Source organism: Fusarium verticillioides, chromosome 1 (assembly GCF_000149555.1).
Source record: "Fusarium verticillioides 7600 chromosome 1, whole genome shotgun sequence".
NCBI lineage: Eukaryota > Fungi > Ascomycota > Sordariomycetes > Hypocreales > Nectriaceae > Fusarium > Fusarium verticillioides.
Genome location: NC_031675.1, coordinates 2,449,732 through 2,465,997, shown reverse-complemented (window position 1 = coordinate 2,465,997; position 16,266 = coordinate 2,449,732). Strand labels below are relative to the sequence as shown.

Sequence of the window (16,266 nt, the reverse complement as noted above, 5' to 3'; positions counted from 1 at the left end):
AGCAGAGAATCGAGGAGAAATGAAACGATTGCATTTGTGACGTTGCGCGCGGTTTTGGCGGGTTACGCCTGGTACCTATAATGAGAAGGAAAGGAGGCGGAAGCGAAGGAAGTTTGTCAGTTGCCAGCTGCCAACAGCTGTCGGCCAAACTTCCTCCATCACAGCCACCCAAAGATCACGATCAAAAGCCATATTGTAAAAGCAGTGCCCAACTTACTTGGACTTTGGCAACTTATGCTCACAGCGTGCCTGACAAATGGCTGAGGTACCTCATATAGCTGAGTGACGATTGTTAAGAAGCAACCAAGTGCCTCTCCCGCGCAATAGTTTGCGAATCATTAGATCACCAACACACGAACCAAGGAGTGAATAAGTCCGAGTATACTCAAGCCAAGCTAACATGAATATACTCGATTTATCATGGCTCGGCGGTATTGCTCTGTGCCTTTAACCTATTTGGTAGTGAAAAGATTGGCTGCCTACCTTAGTTGCGCTTGATCCCCCCCTGAACTCTGATGCCTCATAGAAGTCCAAATACATATTGAGCTTCATGCCTCGGCGAGGTAGTATGAAACGTTGGATCACTGTAACACTTCTAACTGCCATGGAAACACAGAGTTACGCAACGCCTTTAAAAGAACATTATATCCAACAGCTAGGCACTCTTCTGTAAAACGGAGAGACGTCGTCCGAACCACAATCGAGTGATATACGTAGGTGAGGATGTCAGCATCCATATGCAAGTATGTATATGATATCCCATGGTATTCTCCTACTTCTCTACGAGCACCACAGTACATTCCTTTTACACCCTACGTCCCAAAGAGCCCTTGCTATGGGGGCAACATAGACATTCGGGTAGATACAACCGCCACTGCCATGTGTGACCCTTGTGGCGCAATACTGTAACCGTTAGTTGTGTATATCGTTGCACAGCACCAAACCAAGGCGGCCAATCATTGCCTGGGTCGCATTTCCTTCGCAATTGTACCTCATGCATCGTTTCATCATGCTCGCAATATTCGATGAAAATCAGTGCTGCTCACTTGGCTGCAATGGACAGTCAGAAAATGGATAGGTAAGCAACATATCATAGTCCGTGATATCATTGTCAAAAACACCCTAGTTTTATACGCCTGATATATGATAAATAAAGCACTTCCTCTCCACCCATTGTCCAGTATCTTCAAACCGTGTTTACAGCTTCTCCAACAAAAGCTTGCTACCAGCATTACCAACAGGCTTGTCGCCCTTCTTCTTACCCTTCTTAGCTCCCTTAGGCGCAGTTTCCTGAGCCTCACGTGTCGCCTTCTGCTCAGCTGTCTCCTCTGTCGCAGCCTTCTCGAGAATCTTCTTATTCTTCTTGAGTGTTTTCTTGAGCGCATCAACCTCACTGAAGTCACGGGCCTCAAGGAGACCCACAACAACAAATGAGCCGGGGCCGGTGGCCCAGTCCATGATGTGTTCCTTGATGACGGGATAGAGAGTGTTGGAGAATTCCAGAGGAGGGTCTACAGGGATGATCTTGCCAGCTGCTTTATCATATTTGCCCCCTTGGATTAACGACTTGAGCATGCGAGCGCCGTGAGGTGTCCGTGAAATGTGGATCTGGGGTTGAAGATCGTCTTCGGCTGGCTCCTGGCTGGGGTCACCGCCGGCTGACTGAGCAATGGCCTCAAGAGCAGCCTGCTTCTCACCGACACCTGAGAGAAGAACGTCGGTAATGAACTGGCACCCAAAAGCGGTCGCGGTCAGCTCAGTGGGTGCCTCTGCGATGGCGGTGATGAGCTGGGGAGAAACAGCAGTAATGAGTTCATTGCGTCGAATGTCCTCATCTTTCTTACTTGTTGTCTTCCGGATCTCGTGAACCTCCTTGAGAAGTTCGACATCAAATGATTGGCTAGAAGGGAAGAGACTCTTGGCTAACCCCTCGAAAAGGTAAAGAATTGTTGACCTGGCAAAGGGGTTGTTGGCTGTTGCGACAACATTCTGGGCGACGTTCTCGCCCTCGCCGATGAGTTCGGGGAAGATGGTCTTGGCAGTGAGTTTGGTGTCATCGACAACGTCGTAGGCCGCAAGGAGGATAAGGTGGGCCCAAATGTCGCCGGACATAAGGAGGTAGGTGTCCTTATATGTCTTGAGAATCTGCTTTCGGTCCTTTGAAGAGCCATGGGCAAGAAGCAGGCATGTGAGCTTGGCGCCATTACGAGTGAAAGCCATGTTCTTCAACAAATCTCCGCTCTCGTCGCCTTTGACCATCTCGAAGAACTCGGTGAACTCTTCCGTACCGATTTGGGTGTTGGAGAAGTACTGGAACATGGCATCATGAAGCATAGTGAAACCGGTCATCTTCTTGTTGACAAGAGAACCAATCATGTCAACCAGAGTCTTCATAATGGGGCTCCGCTTGCTGGGCTCAGCTTCCAGGATAGTCTTGAGGTCGGCAGTGGGCTCCGTGTCCTTGGTGAGCTCCCTCAGAGAGAACTCGGGACCGTACCACTCGCGGAGAAGAATAGCCTTTTGCTCCTTTGTCGCAACGCCTCGGTAAATGTCGTCGAGGATCCATGATGCCTCGGCATGGTTGATCATCTTTCGGACACGGCCGTAAAATTCGGGGATGATGATATCGCGGATCTCTTCATCGTTCTGGACAAGAAGCTTTCCGATCAAGAACTTTGCATATCGACTCTCAGCAAGCTGAGCATATGTACCCTTCAACTCACGGGCAATCTGCTTCCTCTGCTCAGGTGAAGCGTATTTGATGGCGGTTTGAACAGCTCGCACAGCATCGTGCTTGAGAACGAAGTCCTTAATGCGACCCGTGATGATGGTGAATAGTTCGTCGACCAATGTCTGTCGCTCCTCCTTGGGAACGTGAGACTTTCGTCGCAGCCGTTCCCACAGCTTCTTTGTGCGTTGAACTTCGTCAGCAAGAGGCTTAGCGGCCTTGCGCTCCTGGGCGAGCTGCTTTTGTTTAGCATGGGATTCGCGTGAAGTTTGGCCTTGGAGAACAGTTAGCATTGGCCAGGCGCGAGCGCGGTATCTACCGGATAACATACCTCGCTCAAAGTTCTTTCCATTTTGAGCACCAGTCGAAGACTTCTGGGGAGTCTGTTCACTCAGTTCGGCACCGCCATCCTCCTCGTCTGAAACGTCGTCCATATCATCGTCCTCCGGCTCTTCGACGGGTTGCTTCCGGGCCTTGGTCTCTTCAAGTCGAGGCTTCTTAACTTTGGAATCAGTTTTTGCCTTGCCGCTAGAAGCGGACTTTCGCTTGTTGCCAACAGCTGCGGATTTGGTAGCCATTGCCGTGAACTTGATGGATAGATGCAGAGTCGCAATTCAGTCCAGCAACTTTTTTTTCTACCGATAAGATTGAACTCCCGCGCTTGGCTAACTGATAATAACGGCCCCACTCTTCTGATTTACGTACCGTGGATAAGAGTCACGTGCACCCCTTGCCATCCTCTTACACCCGTATTAAGAACGTGCTTGAAGCAAAGACACTTTGGCCTTGTTATATTAACTAGGTATTAGAAAAGTCCTGGTTGGCTTTTATGCTAAGTTGTTATGCTTTTGTCTTAATGAGTTCGTGACCCGTTACTCTTTGAGCTGGGCATATGATCTCTATTTGCAGTGTAGAAAAATTACAAGAGAGCAGTTCTAGAACAATAAGAGATCCTGAGGGCTAAGAGACTGTTATATTTGGTAAGTAGAAAGATGATCTCTCTCGAGCGTTAGGCTATGTGTCTGACGGCGAGTTCAGTATCAACCAATAGTAAGGGACCACAGATCAAAAGCAAATAATAGTATTTGAAGAAGTCTTTGACGTAAATGACCCGGGGCCAATTAATATGTGAATGACACTTGGCTCCTCTGGATCGGGATTGCATTTCCTGACTGCAGTCGACATACTACCGAGTTCAGGCTCATATCATGCGTCGGTTGACTGGAACTTGTTCGTACTTGGAGATTTAGGAATCCAAGGGCATTCGGTTCCACAACGAACTCATTGCACCACATAACAGGCATTGAAGTCCTGTGAGTTGCCACTGAAGTAGTCTCTGCATGTGAGGGGTCTGCATAAATGCAATGCAGCACGTTCCCGGCTCCGGCGTAGGTGATTTGAGTACGATCAACTTTCACTTTACATAGGTAGTCAATTGAAACCGAAAGACCCTACTCTCATCAATCACAGATGATATGGACTCCCCATCAATATCTCAGGTTGCTCCGAATCTGTTCGTAGGGAACGTTGCGAGTTCCATGAACCGCAATGTTCTTCGGCATCACAACATCACAGCGATAGTTTCCCTCCTGGATGGCCCATATTCGAAATGGGATAGTCCTAAAAACAGGCAAATAGTCCCCCAAGAGTGTCATCTATTTGTGCCTTGCCTTGATACTTCAACGATGGACATTCTGTGCTTACTAGACGACATCTGCGACTTTATCAACCTACAACTAGATCGCCACGGTTCACTGCGCTCTCCATCTTCTATTATCTCAAAGAATTCGACATTGATGCTGCTTCAACCATCGAAAGCGATTATTCGGCGCGAGAGTCGAATGTATTGATCCATTGTCGCCTTGGGATGTCTCGATCAGCATCCGTTGCAATAGCATATCTAATGCGGCAACGAGAACTGGGTTTGGACGTCACTATCGCTGAAGTCAGGGCAAGGCGAAAGGTGAAGCCACGAGGGAACTTCATGGACCAACTCCAAGTTTGGCAAGCTGTCGAATATCAACTATGGGAGGACAACCAAAAACGAATCCCCAAGGCTCCCTATCAGAGTTACCTTGATGGCCGAGCTGTGAGACTGGCGGCAAAAGGGTTAACTGGTAACGAGCCCATAGTCCCGCTCTGTGACTGGGACGAATATTGATCGGGTCGGTCGGTATCTCTAAATCAACATGCAAGGGGAAAACGTGAGCTTTGAGGTCATTGGTGAATGGATATTGCATCAAGTTTCACCTGGTGCATTGAATGCGGGGAAACCTGAGCAACAACAGGATTGATTGAAGCTTGATGAAGGATGAGACGAAGAGGACAGAGTAATACACTGAAGTCCACAAGTCCGTCCACGAGGTCCGTGAGGCTTCAGTAATATAAATTCGGATCAGGCCTTCAGAAGCCATCGATCGATTGAAGATGAGGTACATGGGTCCCTAACAATCGTCCAGTAAATTAGCAGTCAGAGCGTTAACTAAGACGGATGGTAGAGCTTTTGGAAATGCCGGGCGGTCAACCAGACACTAAACCTGTTCCGCATAACACCCCGCGGCCTGTAAACATCCCCACTTCCATGAGGACTCTTAGGACTCTCGTCATTCGGCTCTATCAAAAGTAACATTTTACAGTTTATAAAGGCACCCGAAGACAACCCGTCGAAATGGGGCGAGAAGATCAAATCGAAGAGCGCGAAGTGCTCGAATCTATTTTCCCCGATGAAATCACAGGTATAAATCTCCTGCTGAAAAAATATGTTGTCTTCTTTGTCTAACCATTCCTGTAGATATCTCTGAAACCGAGTTTAGAGTTTCTGTCGCGTTAGACATTCCAGGTGAAGAAGATCAAGATCCTCCTACCATACTTCTCCAAGTGAGATATCCAGAAGATTATCCCGAAAAGCCACCCCATCTCGACATCCTCGCTCCTCCAAATGCCACACCCCACGAACACTTCAACGTCGCAGAAGACCGCGACCAGCTCCTTGCCAGTCTCGACGATACTATTCAGGAAAACCTCGGAATGGCCATGGTCTTTGCAATTGTATCAACATTGAAGGATAATGCCGAGCAGCTTGTCCAAGAACGCAAGGACATCATCACAAAGGCACACGAGGAAGCTGCGCTGGCTGCTGAGGCAGAGGAGAACAAGAAGTTTCACGGCACAGCTGTCACGCCTGAGACATTTTTGAAGTGGCGTGAGGGTTTCTTGAAGGAGATGGAGGAGAAGAGGCAGCAGGAGGAAGAGGAGCGTCTTGCTGAGCTGAAGAAGGCGAAGACCAAGGAGCCCGCTCGCATGACAGGTAGACAGCTCTGGGAGAGAGGTCTTGCTGGTAAGGGTGAAGAGGAAGAGGATGATATGCCTGTCGAGGGTATCGAGAAACTTAAAGTTGAGGCCACATGAGGTGGTATATAACAAACATGCATTACTTGGGAGTTGGGGCTTGGGAACTGATACAAAAAGGCGAACAGCTTACTACGGCTTGAGACGACGAATGCTGCCACCGATTTATATGGCATTGAATGGCTACGAAAGGTATTGGGAGGCCTAGTACTGTCATGATGATATAGACTTGGGTCTGGGCCATCCAGTTTTAACTACAACTAGAGGCAACAGGGTTTCTTCTAGATATGCCCATTTTTGTTCCTAAACGCCATACGTAATGCTCACTTATCCAATTTCTCTGTCCTTACAAAAAGTCATCAACCTTGCATTTCAGCGTCTTCCTCTGCGCCATCACTGGCATCCTCCCAGTCATCTTCCTCACCATCAACTGGCTCGCCAAGCTCCTTGTTGATCTCTGATAGCAATTCCTTGGCATGCTCACCCAAGCGCTCATCTTCGTAATCCTGCTGTTGATAAAGTTTCAAGCACTGCATAAGCCATTGCCGCGATGACTTCCATGATCCCTTCCATTCCTCGCTGGCCTTGGCTTCGTCGTTCCATGGCTTTGAGGCAATAGTCTTGAGCTTTTCGCCTGTGATATATAGACACCAACCACCCAAGTACCATGCCTCAACACTTGTGTCGTCATCTGTAACAAGTCGCTCAAGCACACTCAATGCCTCATCTTCCAATTCGGTCTCCATCAACAAACGAGCAAGCGCGATCCTGGTGGGGAATTCCGGAACATCAGGGTGCTGAGGAGGAAGCTTCTGCCACAGCTCGAGACTTCTGCGCAGAGCTGTCTGAGCCTCGTTGGCGCGGTTCTGCGAGATTCTAACATTGGCGACTGTTTGCCATGTCTCTGGCGCAGCAGGGGCGAGGAGCATGGCTTCGGTGATAAGAGTCTCACAACGTGACTCGGCATCAGGTTCCCATGACAGATCGGTCATGTACACTTCAGCCACAGCGCACAGGACTCCTCCGAGCTTGTGTTGCTTCTCCTGAAGGGCGGTCCTTTGCTCAGGGGTTGGCGATCGAAGCTCGCTCAGAACTGCGATCTGCTTTCGAAGAGCGGTAGCACCTCGCTCATACCATTGCACACTATCTAGACCACCCTCCTCACTAAGCTGTGCAAGTAGCAGGAACTTCTCAGGACCTCCACCAATCTTCTCATCTACGGTACCGTCTTCGTCAAGAAATACTGCGCGCTCAAACGCGGCTCGCGCCTCGTCAATGTCGCCAGACTCGACAAAAATTGTACCTAGAAGATTGGCAGCACTGAGCTCAAAGTCGCCGCCCTGACCGGTAGCATCAAGAGCTTGCTGGGCAAGGGTGGCAGCCTCTTCTAATTTCCCGACCTCGAGTTGAGTTTGCGCATCGACAAGGAGTCTTGCGATGTCCGGATTTGTCTTTTTGGCGTCCGGTCTTGAGGGCGCCATAATGCTCTGAGGCGGGGTGTGTGATTGATATGAGATATGTCGACGATTCTAGAAAGAGCAATAATGTGGCAGTGTTATAGAAGGTTATGTGTGAGCCACGGTAAAATATCAAGGTGTAAGATCCAATGGAAAGGCGACTGTTGCAAAAGCTGTGATCGAGATATTGTGTAGCTAATGGACAGTCTTGTTCTGTCAGAGGCTTGTACCTTGGTGTTGAGTGGGAAATGGAACTGAAAAATTTAGGCGGGTCTTATCGATAACAACCCACGAGGGTCGCCAGTCGTGAATCTTGGTTTTCGATTCTTGTCTCGACTTCTTCTTCCTCTCCAGGCAAAAGTTGACCAATGGTGGCAAACGAAATACAATTTTCATTTCATGTGCTAGCCAGTTAAAGCAGGCTCTTCTGGCGTCTCGCCATTTACACTCTATCTTTCCCATTTTTCAAAGCCAGGCACTTCTCTGAAGACTGAGGGGCATAGATGGACAGAATGCCACCCCACCTTGTAACATGGAAGTTTGGCATGAGCCGTCATTAGTAGGCATATTGGCAGATTTATTGAGCCGGATGATTATACAAACGGGCTCCTAAGGAACTGATTTACCACTCTGCTGAATACAGTTTTACGAAATCAATGCTTGTGCGGTAATAGAGTATCAGAACCGAAGGCTGTCCCAGTATTTCTTTCAGAGCCAGTGCGGGGCATTCGCGGGCCGCGGGGCAGAGTGGAATAGCATCAGTACCCATCCGACTCATTAAGCAGCATTTGTCATTGCTTTCATATTACCTGTAGACTTTCCGACAGCTTCGATATATGGTTCTGCCAATTCAACATCACTGACCCAAGCATCAAAGCATATCTCTCATCATGTTTACCGGAATTGTTGAAGAAGTGGGAGGTCCGTTATATTCAAATCTATCTTCGATTCTCACTCACTCACATGCTTCTAGTTGTGTCCAACCTCAACACCAATGACTCAACAGGAGGCACCTCTCTGACCATTTCCATTCCTCCTGGCTCAACGCTCCTCTCAGACTGCCATGACGGTGACTCCATTTCTGTCAACGGCGTCTGCCTTACAGTCACATCCTTCACCCCCGAGGCTTTCACGATTGGCGTTGCCCCCGAAACTCTACGCATCACCAACTTGGGCGATCTCAAGGAGGGCAGTAACGTCAACCTTGAGCGTGCTGTTAGGGCTGATACCCGCATGGGCGGCCACTTTGTTCAGGGTCACGTTGACACCACTGCGGAAATCCTCTCTGTTGAGAAGGATGGCAATGCCTTGACCTTCCGGTTCCAACCAGCCCGCAAGGATATGCTACGCTACATTGTATACAAGGGGTTTATCGCAATCGATGGCACAAGCTTGACTGTCACCAAGGTTAACGATGACGAAGCATGGTGGGAGGTTATGCTGATTGCGTACACCCAAGAGAGGGTTGTCGTGGCACAGAAGAAGAAGGGCGACACTGTCAATGTTGAGGTTGATATGATGGCCAAGTATGCAGAGAAGTCTCTAGGCGGTGTTGTTGGCTCGGAACCGGGAGCTGCTGCCTCGTTTCCCTTTATTGAGAAGATCGTCGAGAGAATCGTGGCCCAGGGATTCGGCAGAAAGCCATGAGCTTGATAGATTTAATCATTAAAGGTTTATTCGTACTTCTCATAATCTTGGGTATCACTATGCTCATGAATCCTACTGGCTTGATACCATTGACACTTAAATACAATTGCCTTGAAAACACCGACCATTCCATCCTGTTGGTACCGTCTGCCTTTCACTATAATCAGAATATCTCTCTTTTCCAGTATGCGTACACGTTAGCCTCATCGCACATATACAAAATTATTATGCGTCACCCCAGACTTCTGCAATTTTGGTGCTCAAAGGCTTGGTAAACTTCTTTCGACCGACAAGATGACTTGTCTGGCTAAAGACCAGCTCGCGTTTGCGTTTCAGCCCCTGTTCACCACTTCCGCAAGCCTCAAAAGCCTTGACAAAATCATACGGAGTTTTCCAACGCTTCTGTATTTCGAGCGCTCTTTCTCCCGTGACACCCTTTGTAGTCATAAGCATTTTCAAAAATACGTCTCGCAGAGTTATAGACTCTGACTTGGATGCAAGTGACGAAAAGGCGGGATAAGTGATATACCAGTCTGGAGATATAGATTCTCTCAGGTGCTTCAGCAGAGGAAGATAATTTTGAGACGTAAGAATTTTGGTAGGAATGACGTTGAGTGGTTTGCTCTCGTATGTCCGCTTCAGCATCGCTGTCATGCGAGCAAGATACCTGACTGTGTCGTCCATTTTGGCCGTCCTCTTCACAAAGTAGCCATTGACGACTTGTGTGGAGGCAATGGCTGACCGGACGGCTTCGGCATATCTAGATGCTACTTCCGGGTCCATGGAGATCTCCTCGATGATGTAAATAACTTTCCTCACACCTGAGCGCTGCAGGCGAAACTTTTGCTCGTGAAACCTACCATCCTTGATACTCCCTATCAGGTCATCAAGGCGTTTCCTTTCAACAATCCAGTCCAAAATGACCTCAGCTCCCTCAGCACCTTGTGATGCGAGCAGATTTGGGTCATGGCATTTCGCGATCCACTGGGCATCTCCAAGTTCCATACTTCGCATGATGGGTTTTGCGCCCAGTTTTGCTAGCTCCTCTTGCATATAATCGCGATCAGTCTTCGCTCTGACCTCGCGAACGTCTAGCACTAAGTGTACCGTAAAGGACCCCGGAGGTAGTCGGATTGGTGTAAAGTTTGGCACCGAATTGTCGTCTGATATTGTTGGGCCATCAGACACAACGTTTTGGTATTCTGAAGGCGCTTTCGCAGGTTCGGAAATTTCAATCGAAGGCGACCTAGGCCCACGATTGGAAATTAGTTGACAATCTGGATTAACAGGCTGTGCTGAAGTCGGGTTTTCAGCTTTTCCATTCTCGGCCTGCCAGTGCTCTGTGTCTTTTATGCGTTTTGCGACTTCCCATCCTTCGTCAGTCAAGGCGTATCTCCGTAGAGGTCGTCCTCTTTCGTACACCAATTCCTTTTGCAACAAAGTTTTCATCGAGTTCCAGGCAGTGTAAAACTTGGTAGGGTCGCTAGGAGCCGAGAAAGATGAGTCGCAATGCGGTTGTGCAACTTCAATGAGTTCCGTCTTTGTCATTCCAGCAGAAGAGTCTTCATCTAACGTGGAAAGGCCAACCACTAAGGCATAGGCTCCAGAGCGTAAAGCAGGAACATATGCTTTGGGTTTCCGTGACTTTTTGGCAGGCTTTGAAGAGCCCTCGCCATTGTCGACTCCAGCAACTGGCATCGCCTTACGAGACCTTGGGTGTGGGGGCATAGGCAGACCATTTTGTTCGCAGTATTTCTTTAATTGCTGCTCAAGGCGTTCGCAAAGTTTGGGGCCGAAACCTTTGAGTTGCTGCAACTGTGCAGGGTGTTCAAAGGTGATTGGACATGCTTTTAACGAATTATAGGCAGTTCTGTACGTTGTAACGCCTTTTGAATTGCGTTCGCGCGCAAGATCGAGCCATTCTTTGACCCAAGCCAGCAGCTGCGGGTTGGCCGAATCGGCATCATCCATGTTGCCTTCGCCCTTCAGCTGCACAACTGAAGGCTTGAATAGGGGCAATTCTTTAGGTCCTCCGGAATTTGGCGATCAAAATGCAACACAAGACAAGTGGCAGCCCACCCAAATTTGAGTTCGTCAATGTTGTCCTCGTCTCCGTATGTCGTGAGAATGACGCGTTGAGAGCCTCGCGCTGTCCGGAGTGGGGTGCAGAGACCTGACACGAGATCACGTGTCTCTTTCGCTCATCACCTACTCCGTACAAACGGGGTCATTGGGCGGTGAGAGGTCTTCCATTAAGGTGAGGAAATGTACGTCTCATGGATGCCTGAGGTGAACTCCTAGCCTGTACGCTGACGTGAGGCCCTGCGCCAACAAAATTGTGGCGGGTAAGGCGCTGAGCGATGTACCCAATGAAACCAGATACAACCCCCACCTGCAGAATATGTACAGCACCTTACATCCATAACTCTGGGCTTCGGGTGGGGCATACCTGAGAGTTTTGTGTCTGGTTTTAGCACCTGATGGAAACCATTCGATTGAAGCGGTATAAAAAAGTAGTTTTGACCGCCTGGAAGACCTCGCCCGTTGCTTTCAAGCTAAGCTGAGCTCAGCTCAGCTTGTTGGATGAAAGTGCAGTGGCTGATTTGCATAAATAAGGTACCTCAGGTACCTTAGTTAGTAAATAATGCACTGTAGACCCTTGCAGTAGGTGCCAGTAAGCACTGCTACCTCATTTAGGTACCTCTCGTATGCTGAGGTGCCCTCTAGAAGGTCCCCCGCCAGGTCGTCACTGCGGAGGCCTCGATTTGTTTCAAAAGGGACTCTCGAGCTCCATCTTTCTCGTTTCCTCCCGCCTGCGTCTTGTCTTCTCTGGTCTTTCGTTCTTTCACCTCATAAACTACACCATTAATTTTGCTCGCAAAGAAACTGTAGAATGTCTGACGACAAGTTCCTCGCCGCTTCGGCAAAGCACCCTATTGTACCTAACCATGTCTACAAATATGGCACTGCGGGGTTCCGTATGAAGGCCGATCTTCTTGATGGTGTTTCGTTCCGCGTCGGTCTCCTATCTGGTCTTCGAAGCCGTAAGCTCAATGGCCAGGCCATTGGTGTCATGATCACTGCTAGCCACAACCCAGCTGTCGACAATGGTGTCAAGATCGTTGACCCCATGGGCGAGATGCTTGAACAGGAGTGGGAGACATATGCTACCAAGCTCGTTAATTCTCCTTCTGATCAGGAGCTTCTCGACAACTACAAAGCTCTGGCTTCTCAGCTTAAGATTGACCTCTCCTCTCCTGGCCGCGTCGTCTATGGCCGTGACACTCGTCCTTCAGGCCACTCCCTTGTTGCTGCCCTTGCTGATGCTTTCGAGGCTACCAACACAGAGTACACCGACTACAAGATCCTCACCACCCCTCAGCTTCACTATCTGACACGATGCGTCAACACCGAGGGCACCCCTAAGGCCTATGGCAAAGTTAGCGAGCAGGGTTATTACGAGAAAATGTCCGAGGCTTTTACTCGCGCTCTTCGAGGTCGCAAGCCCCAGGGACAGCTTATCGTGGATTGCGCCAACGGTGTTGGGGGTCCCAAGCTCTCTGAGTTTCTCAAGGTCTTGCCTCAAGGTACCATCGACATCAAGGTTGTTAACGATGATGTCCTCCGGCCCGAGGTTCTGAACCTTGATGTAAGTACACTTCAGATCTTCAGCTGCCAGTCGCATTGGCTAACATTTATCCTCTCAGTCTGGAGCGGACTTCGTCAAGACGAAGCAGCGAGCCCCTCCCAGCCCGAAGCCTGTCCCCGGCGCACGATGCTGCTCTCTCGATGGTGATGCCGATCGTCTGATTTACTACTGGGTCGATCCCGAGACAGGCTTCTTCATGCTTGATGGCGATCGTATTTCTTCTCTCAATGCCTCTTTTATTGGTGACCTCGTTCGATCTGCCGGTCTTGCTGATGACCTCCGCATTGGCGTTGTTCAGACCGCCTATGCCAACGGTGCCAGCACGAATTATATTGAGAATCACCTTCAGCTTCCCGTCGTCTTCACTCCTACTGGCGTGAAGCATTTGCACCACGCTGCTTGCCAGTTCGACGTTGGTGTTTACTTCGAGGCTAATGGTCACGGTACTGTCGTCTTCTCTCAGGAGGCCATCCGTGCTTTCCGTGAGACCAAGCCTCAGTCTCCTGCCCAGAAGGATGCTCTCGACACCCTCGCTGCTGTCAGCGATCTCATCAACCAGACCGTCGGCGATGCTATTTCCGATATGCTCATGGTTGAAGTCATTCTCGCCCACAAGGGCTGGACTCTCAAGGATTGGGCGATGACTTACAATGACCTCCCTAACCGTCTTGTTCGCGTTGAAGTCGGCAACAAGGACCTGTTCCAGACCACAGATGCTGAGCGCCGTCTCAGCCACCCTGTGGGTGCCCAGGATGAGATCGACCAGTGTGTTAAGAAGTACACTAGTGCTCGATCCTTTGCTAGAGCCAGTGGTACTGAGAATGCCTGCCGTGTCTATGCGGAGGCTGCTACTCGCTCCGAGGCCGATGAACTCGCTAACAAGGTCGCTCAAATCGTCAAGCAGTTTGGTTCTTAAGTATACCCCGGTTAGGTGAAAATGGGAGCGCACAAAATAACGCGAGGATAAAAGGAGAAACGTACCCAACATAGTACATGTGGGGAAGTGAGTGTCTACAAAGGAGGAAGGAAAGGAAACAAGTAAGGTTTCTCGAAAATGGGTTATGAATCCCAGGTCAGCATTAGCCGCAGGGCAAGAAGCGGGATGCTCAGTCCAATTTAACGATGAATGAAATCTCATTACTTTATTGGTCAATAGATAATCATGTTATTGCAGTTTCACATACTCAATGAGATGACACAGGGTCAGGACGAAAGGCTAGATATTAAACCAAAAAAAATCTTTTGACTGGGTAAATCTGGAGTGCTGCCTTTATTCTATCACTCATGACGGGTCGTCAGCTCACTACGCCATCCCTCGCGATTATGTTGTTTTCTCTCTTTTATGTTTGTATCTAGCTGCAATGTTTACCCCATGTAAGATGCAAGACGCCGTCCCCCTTATACACAGATCCCAAGTTCCCGCAAGTGTCTATCCCCTTGCTCCCTGTGTCTCCTTTTTAACCCTTGGATGTCTTGTTTTTTTGTTGTTGTTTTTTAACTTCTCGTGTCATCATTAGCAAGAAATCAGCACCGTCTCATAGAGAAGCCTTTTAGCACATGCGGTACTCGAGCGCACCCTTGGAGGCACGGTTAGCATCTTCAGTTTCCAACTCGTAGGAGATCTTGATGTCGAGATCACGTCTGTTCTTGGAATTGGGTCTGACATCAAGGTTGAGAGCAATCTGCTCGCCTTGCTGGACAGTGAGTACATCCTCGAAGTAGAAGACGGTCTGCTTCCAGTGGGTGTACTTGGTATGTGGGCCGGTGGAAAAGCGGATGGGCTTGTGGCAGGCGGTGAAGTCGATATCAAACCACGAGACTAGGGCGTGGACGAAGTCATCGCGGGTAACAGAGAGCTTGAAGGGAACATTGAAAGCCAAATCGTCTGTGGTGCACTTGTAAAGATCGAGCGTGAGGACGGCAGTGGGTTCGGTGACAGCGGCCTTGACCTCGACGGTATCAACGAGGGGCTCGGACAGGGCGGTGGCCTTGAGGGGGGTGTAGTCGAAGCCGTAAACATCGTTCCAGACTAAGACAATGTTAGCAAGTAGGTTTATGAACCGGGACTCAAAGCACGGTAGTCACTTACACTCAATCTTGTCCTCCTTGTAATCGCCATCCTCAATACCAGCGAAGAAGATAGTGGCCTTGTCAGGGAAGATCAAGCCATCCTTCTGAAGATAGGTGTCTCGAGCATAAAGAACGGTGTCGAGCATGGACTCATAAAGAAGGAAGTAGCCCATCCACTCTGAGATGATGATATCAACTTTGGGGAAAGGCAACTCGACCTCCTCCATCTTGCCTTGAAGAAGGGTGATCTTGTCGGAAAGACCGTTGACCTTGACGATCTCACGGGCCTTGAAGATGATTGTGGACATATCCACGCCAATAACATGTTTGGCACCAGCCTTGGCGGCGAACCTGTGAATAAATTCCGTCAATTCGAATTCATTTAATGTTTCGTCGGGTCATAGAGAACATCGCATGTTGCAAAGGTGGGAAGTGCTATCGTTCCCCAAGCGCGGGGCATAACGAGGGGCTTTTGGAGGGTCTCGTTTCGGACGTACATGGAGAGAATGGCCGTACCACAGCCAACATCAAGAACCACCTTGTCCTTGAAAATGTGCTTGTTTTGCATAATAGCGTTCATGTACGATCGTGTGCGGACCTCATCTTTCTGCAGTTGTGGAAACCCGGTCAGCCAGTGCTCGTACAGCAGCGCAAGGACTGTGGGGGAGGGGAGCTACATACCAACATCTCCTCGTGAATACCTGTCGTAGAGCAGCAATATGTCAGTGGCATTCTTTCAAATGGTTATGGAGCTTCAGTGATTGTTCGTACCATGGTGATCGTAGCTATATCGGCGCAGTTAGTATCCGATGATTCTCTTGTAGAGCTGGGCGAACTGACCTCTTGAAGTAATGCTGCTCGCTATGCTCCATAGAATTCATCTTTTGCTCAGCAATCTCGACATCCATCTTATCGCCGCTCATTTTGAAGAATTATTGAGTGCAACGGAGGTTTTCAAACTTTTGAATCCTGTTTTTTTTTTGGTTAATGGGGAGAAGAAGGAGAGGCAGGGGAAAAAAAGATTGAGTCGCAAAACGGAGCAATACAGATTTGGCGGGCGAAACGGGGAACCACAGACCAATGCGATTTTGCTAGTTCGGGCAGAAAATAATTTATCGCCGTCACCGCCCGATTTTTAAAAGGCGGCAAAGGGACCCTTTTTTCAACGCCATCTGCCTTTTCGGTTAGCTTGGAAAAAGGTACAAGCGTAGATGGGGCAAGAGTCAGGTTGCCCAGCTCTTCAAGGGACGGTACTGATAAGAATGGCTGAAAACAGTCAGAAGAAAAAAAAATCGAGACATAACATTGGATTCATGAAATTTAAGATGTCTTGGCTGAGGCCGGTGGGAGTGCTGCAGAGCTGCAAG

General features: G+C 49.1%; 8 protein-coding genes across 10 annotated transcripts; 4 read left to right on the top strand and 4 right to left on the bottom strand.

Annotated features, from left to right (window-relative positions):
* Window positions 1–1,033: 1,033 nt before the first annotated feature.
* Window positions 1,034–3,378, bottom strand: FVEG_01255 (hypothetical protein). Its single transcript, XM_018888110.1, has 2 exons — window positions 3,060–3,378; window positions 1,034–3,002 (listed from the first exon to the last, which is right to left on the bottom strand). The coding sequence occupies exons 1-2, from the start codon at window positions 3,304–3,306 to the stop codon at window positions 1,198–1,200; spliced, it is 2,052 nt and encodes a 683-aa protein (XP_018743951.1). The 5' UTR covers window positions 3,307–3,378; the 3' UTR covers window positions 1,034–1,197.
* A 703-nt stretch (window positions 3,379–4,081) lies between these two features.
* Window positions 4,082–5,220, top strand: FVEG_14799 (hypothetical protein). The gene has a single exon (XM_018903790.1). The coding sequence runs from the start codon at window positions 4,204–4,206 to the stop codon at window positions 4,576–4,578; it is 375 nt and encodes a 124-aa protein (XP_018743952.1). The 5' UTR covers window positions 4,082–4,203; the 3' UTR covers window positions 4,579–5,220.
* A 63-nt stretch (window positions 5,221–5,283) lies between these two features.
* FVEG_01256 (hypothetical protein) lies at window positions 5,284–7,602 on the top strand. Its single transcript, XM_018888111.1, has 2 exons — window positions 5,284–5,463; window positions 5,520–7,602. The coding sequence occupies exons 1-2, from the start codon at window positions 5,397–5,399 to the stop codon at window positions 6,134–6,136; spliced, it is 684 nt and encodes a 227-aa protein (XP_018743953.1). The 5' UTR covers window positions 5,284–5,396; the 3' UTR covers window positions 6,137–7,602.
* Window positions 6,212–7,772, bottom strand: FVEG_01257 (hypothetical protein). Its single transcript, XM_018888112.1, has one exon. It carries the CDS (start codon window positions 7,555–7,557, stop codon window positions 6,436–6,438), a length of 1,122 nt encoding a protein of 373 aa, XP_018743954.1. The 5' UTR covers window positions 7,558–7,772; the 3' UTR covers window positions 6,212–6,435.
* Window positions 7,773–7,866: 94 nt separating this feature from the next.
* Window positions 7,867–9,468, top strand: FVEG_01258 (riboflavin synthase, alpha subunit). The gene is made up of 2 exons (XM_018888113.1): window positions 7,867–8,454; window positions 8,507–9,468. Exons 1-2 carry the CDS (start codon window positions 8,424–8,426, stop codon window positions 9,178–9,180), a joined length of 705 nt encoding a protein of 234 aa, XP_018743955.1. The 5' UTR covers window positions 7,867–8,423; the 3' UTR covers window positions 9,181–9,468.
* On the bottom strand, window positions 9,141–11,377 carry FVEG_01259 (crossover junction endonuclease MUS81). The gene has a single exon (XM_018888114.1). The coding sequence runs from the start codon at window positions 11,149–11,151 to the stop codon at window positions 9,406–9,408; it is 1,746 nt and encodes a 581-aa protein (XP_018743956.1). The 5' UTR covers window positions 11,152–11,377; the 3' UTR covers window positions 9,141–9,405.
* A 365-nt stretch (window positions 11,378–11,742) lies between these two features.
* Window positions 11,743–14,113, top strand: FVEG_01260 (phosphoacetylglucosamine mutase). 2 transcript variants are annotated; one of them, XM_018888116.1, is made up of 3 exons: window positions 11,779–11,854; window positions 11,908–12,829; window positions 12,888–14,090. In XM_018888116.1, the coding sequence occupies exons 2-3, from the start codon at window positions 12,074–12,076 to the stop codon at window positions 13,743–13,745; spliced, it is 1,614 nt and encodes a 537-aa protein (XP_018743958.1). In that variant the 5' UTR covers window positions 11,779–11,854; window positions 11,908–12,073; the 3' UTR covers window positions 13,746–14,090. The 2 variants fall into 2 exon arrangements, with proteins under 2 accessions (XP_018743957.1, XP_018743958.1); XM_018888115.1 differs by having other exon boundaries at window positions 11,743–12,829; window positions 12,888–14,113.
* Window positions 14,021–16,013, bottom strand: FVEG_01261 (protein arginine N-methyltransferase 1). Of its 2 annotated transcripts, XM_018888117.1 has the most exons (6): window positions 15,740–16,013; window positions 15,671–15,684; window positions 15,581–15,600; window positions 15,397–15,506; window positions 14,919–15,250; window positions 14,021–14,858 (listed from the first exon to the last, which is right to left on the bottom strand). In XM_018888117.1, the coding sequence occupies exons 1-6, from the start codon at window positions 15,820–15,822 to the stop codon at window positions 14,380–14,382; spliced, it is 1,038 nt and encodes a 345-aa protein (XP_018743959.1). In that variant the 5' UTR covers window positions 15,823–16,013; the 3' UTR covers window positions 14,021–14,379. The 2 variants fall into 2 exon arrangements, with proteins under 2 accessions (XP_018743959.1, XP_018743960.1); XM_018888118.1 differs by having other exon boundaries at window positions 14,919–15,506; window positions 15,740–15,907.
* Between the last annotated feature and the right edge of the window lie 253 nt (window positions 16,014–16,266).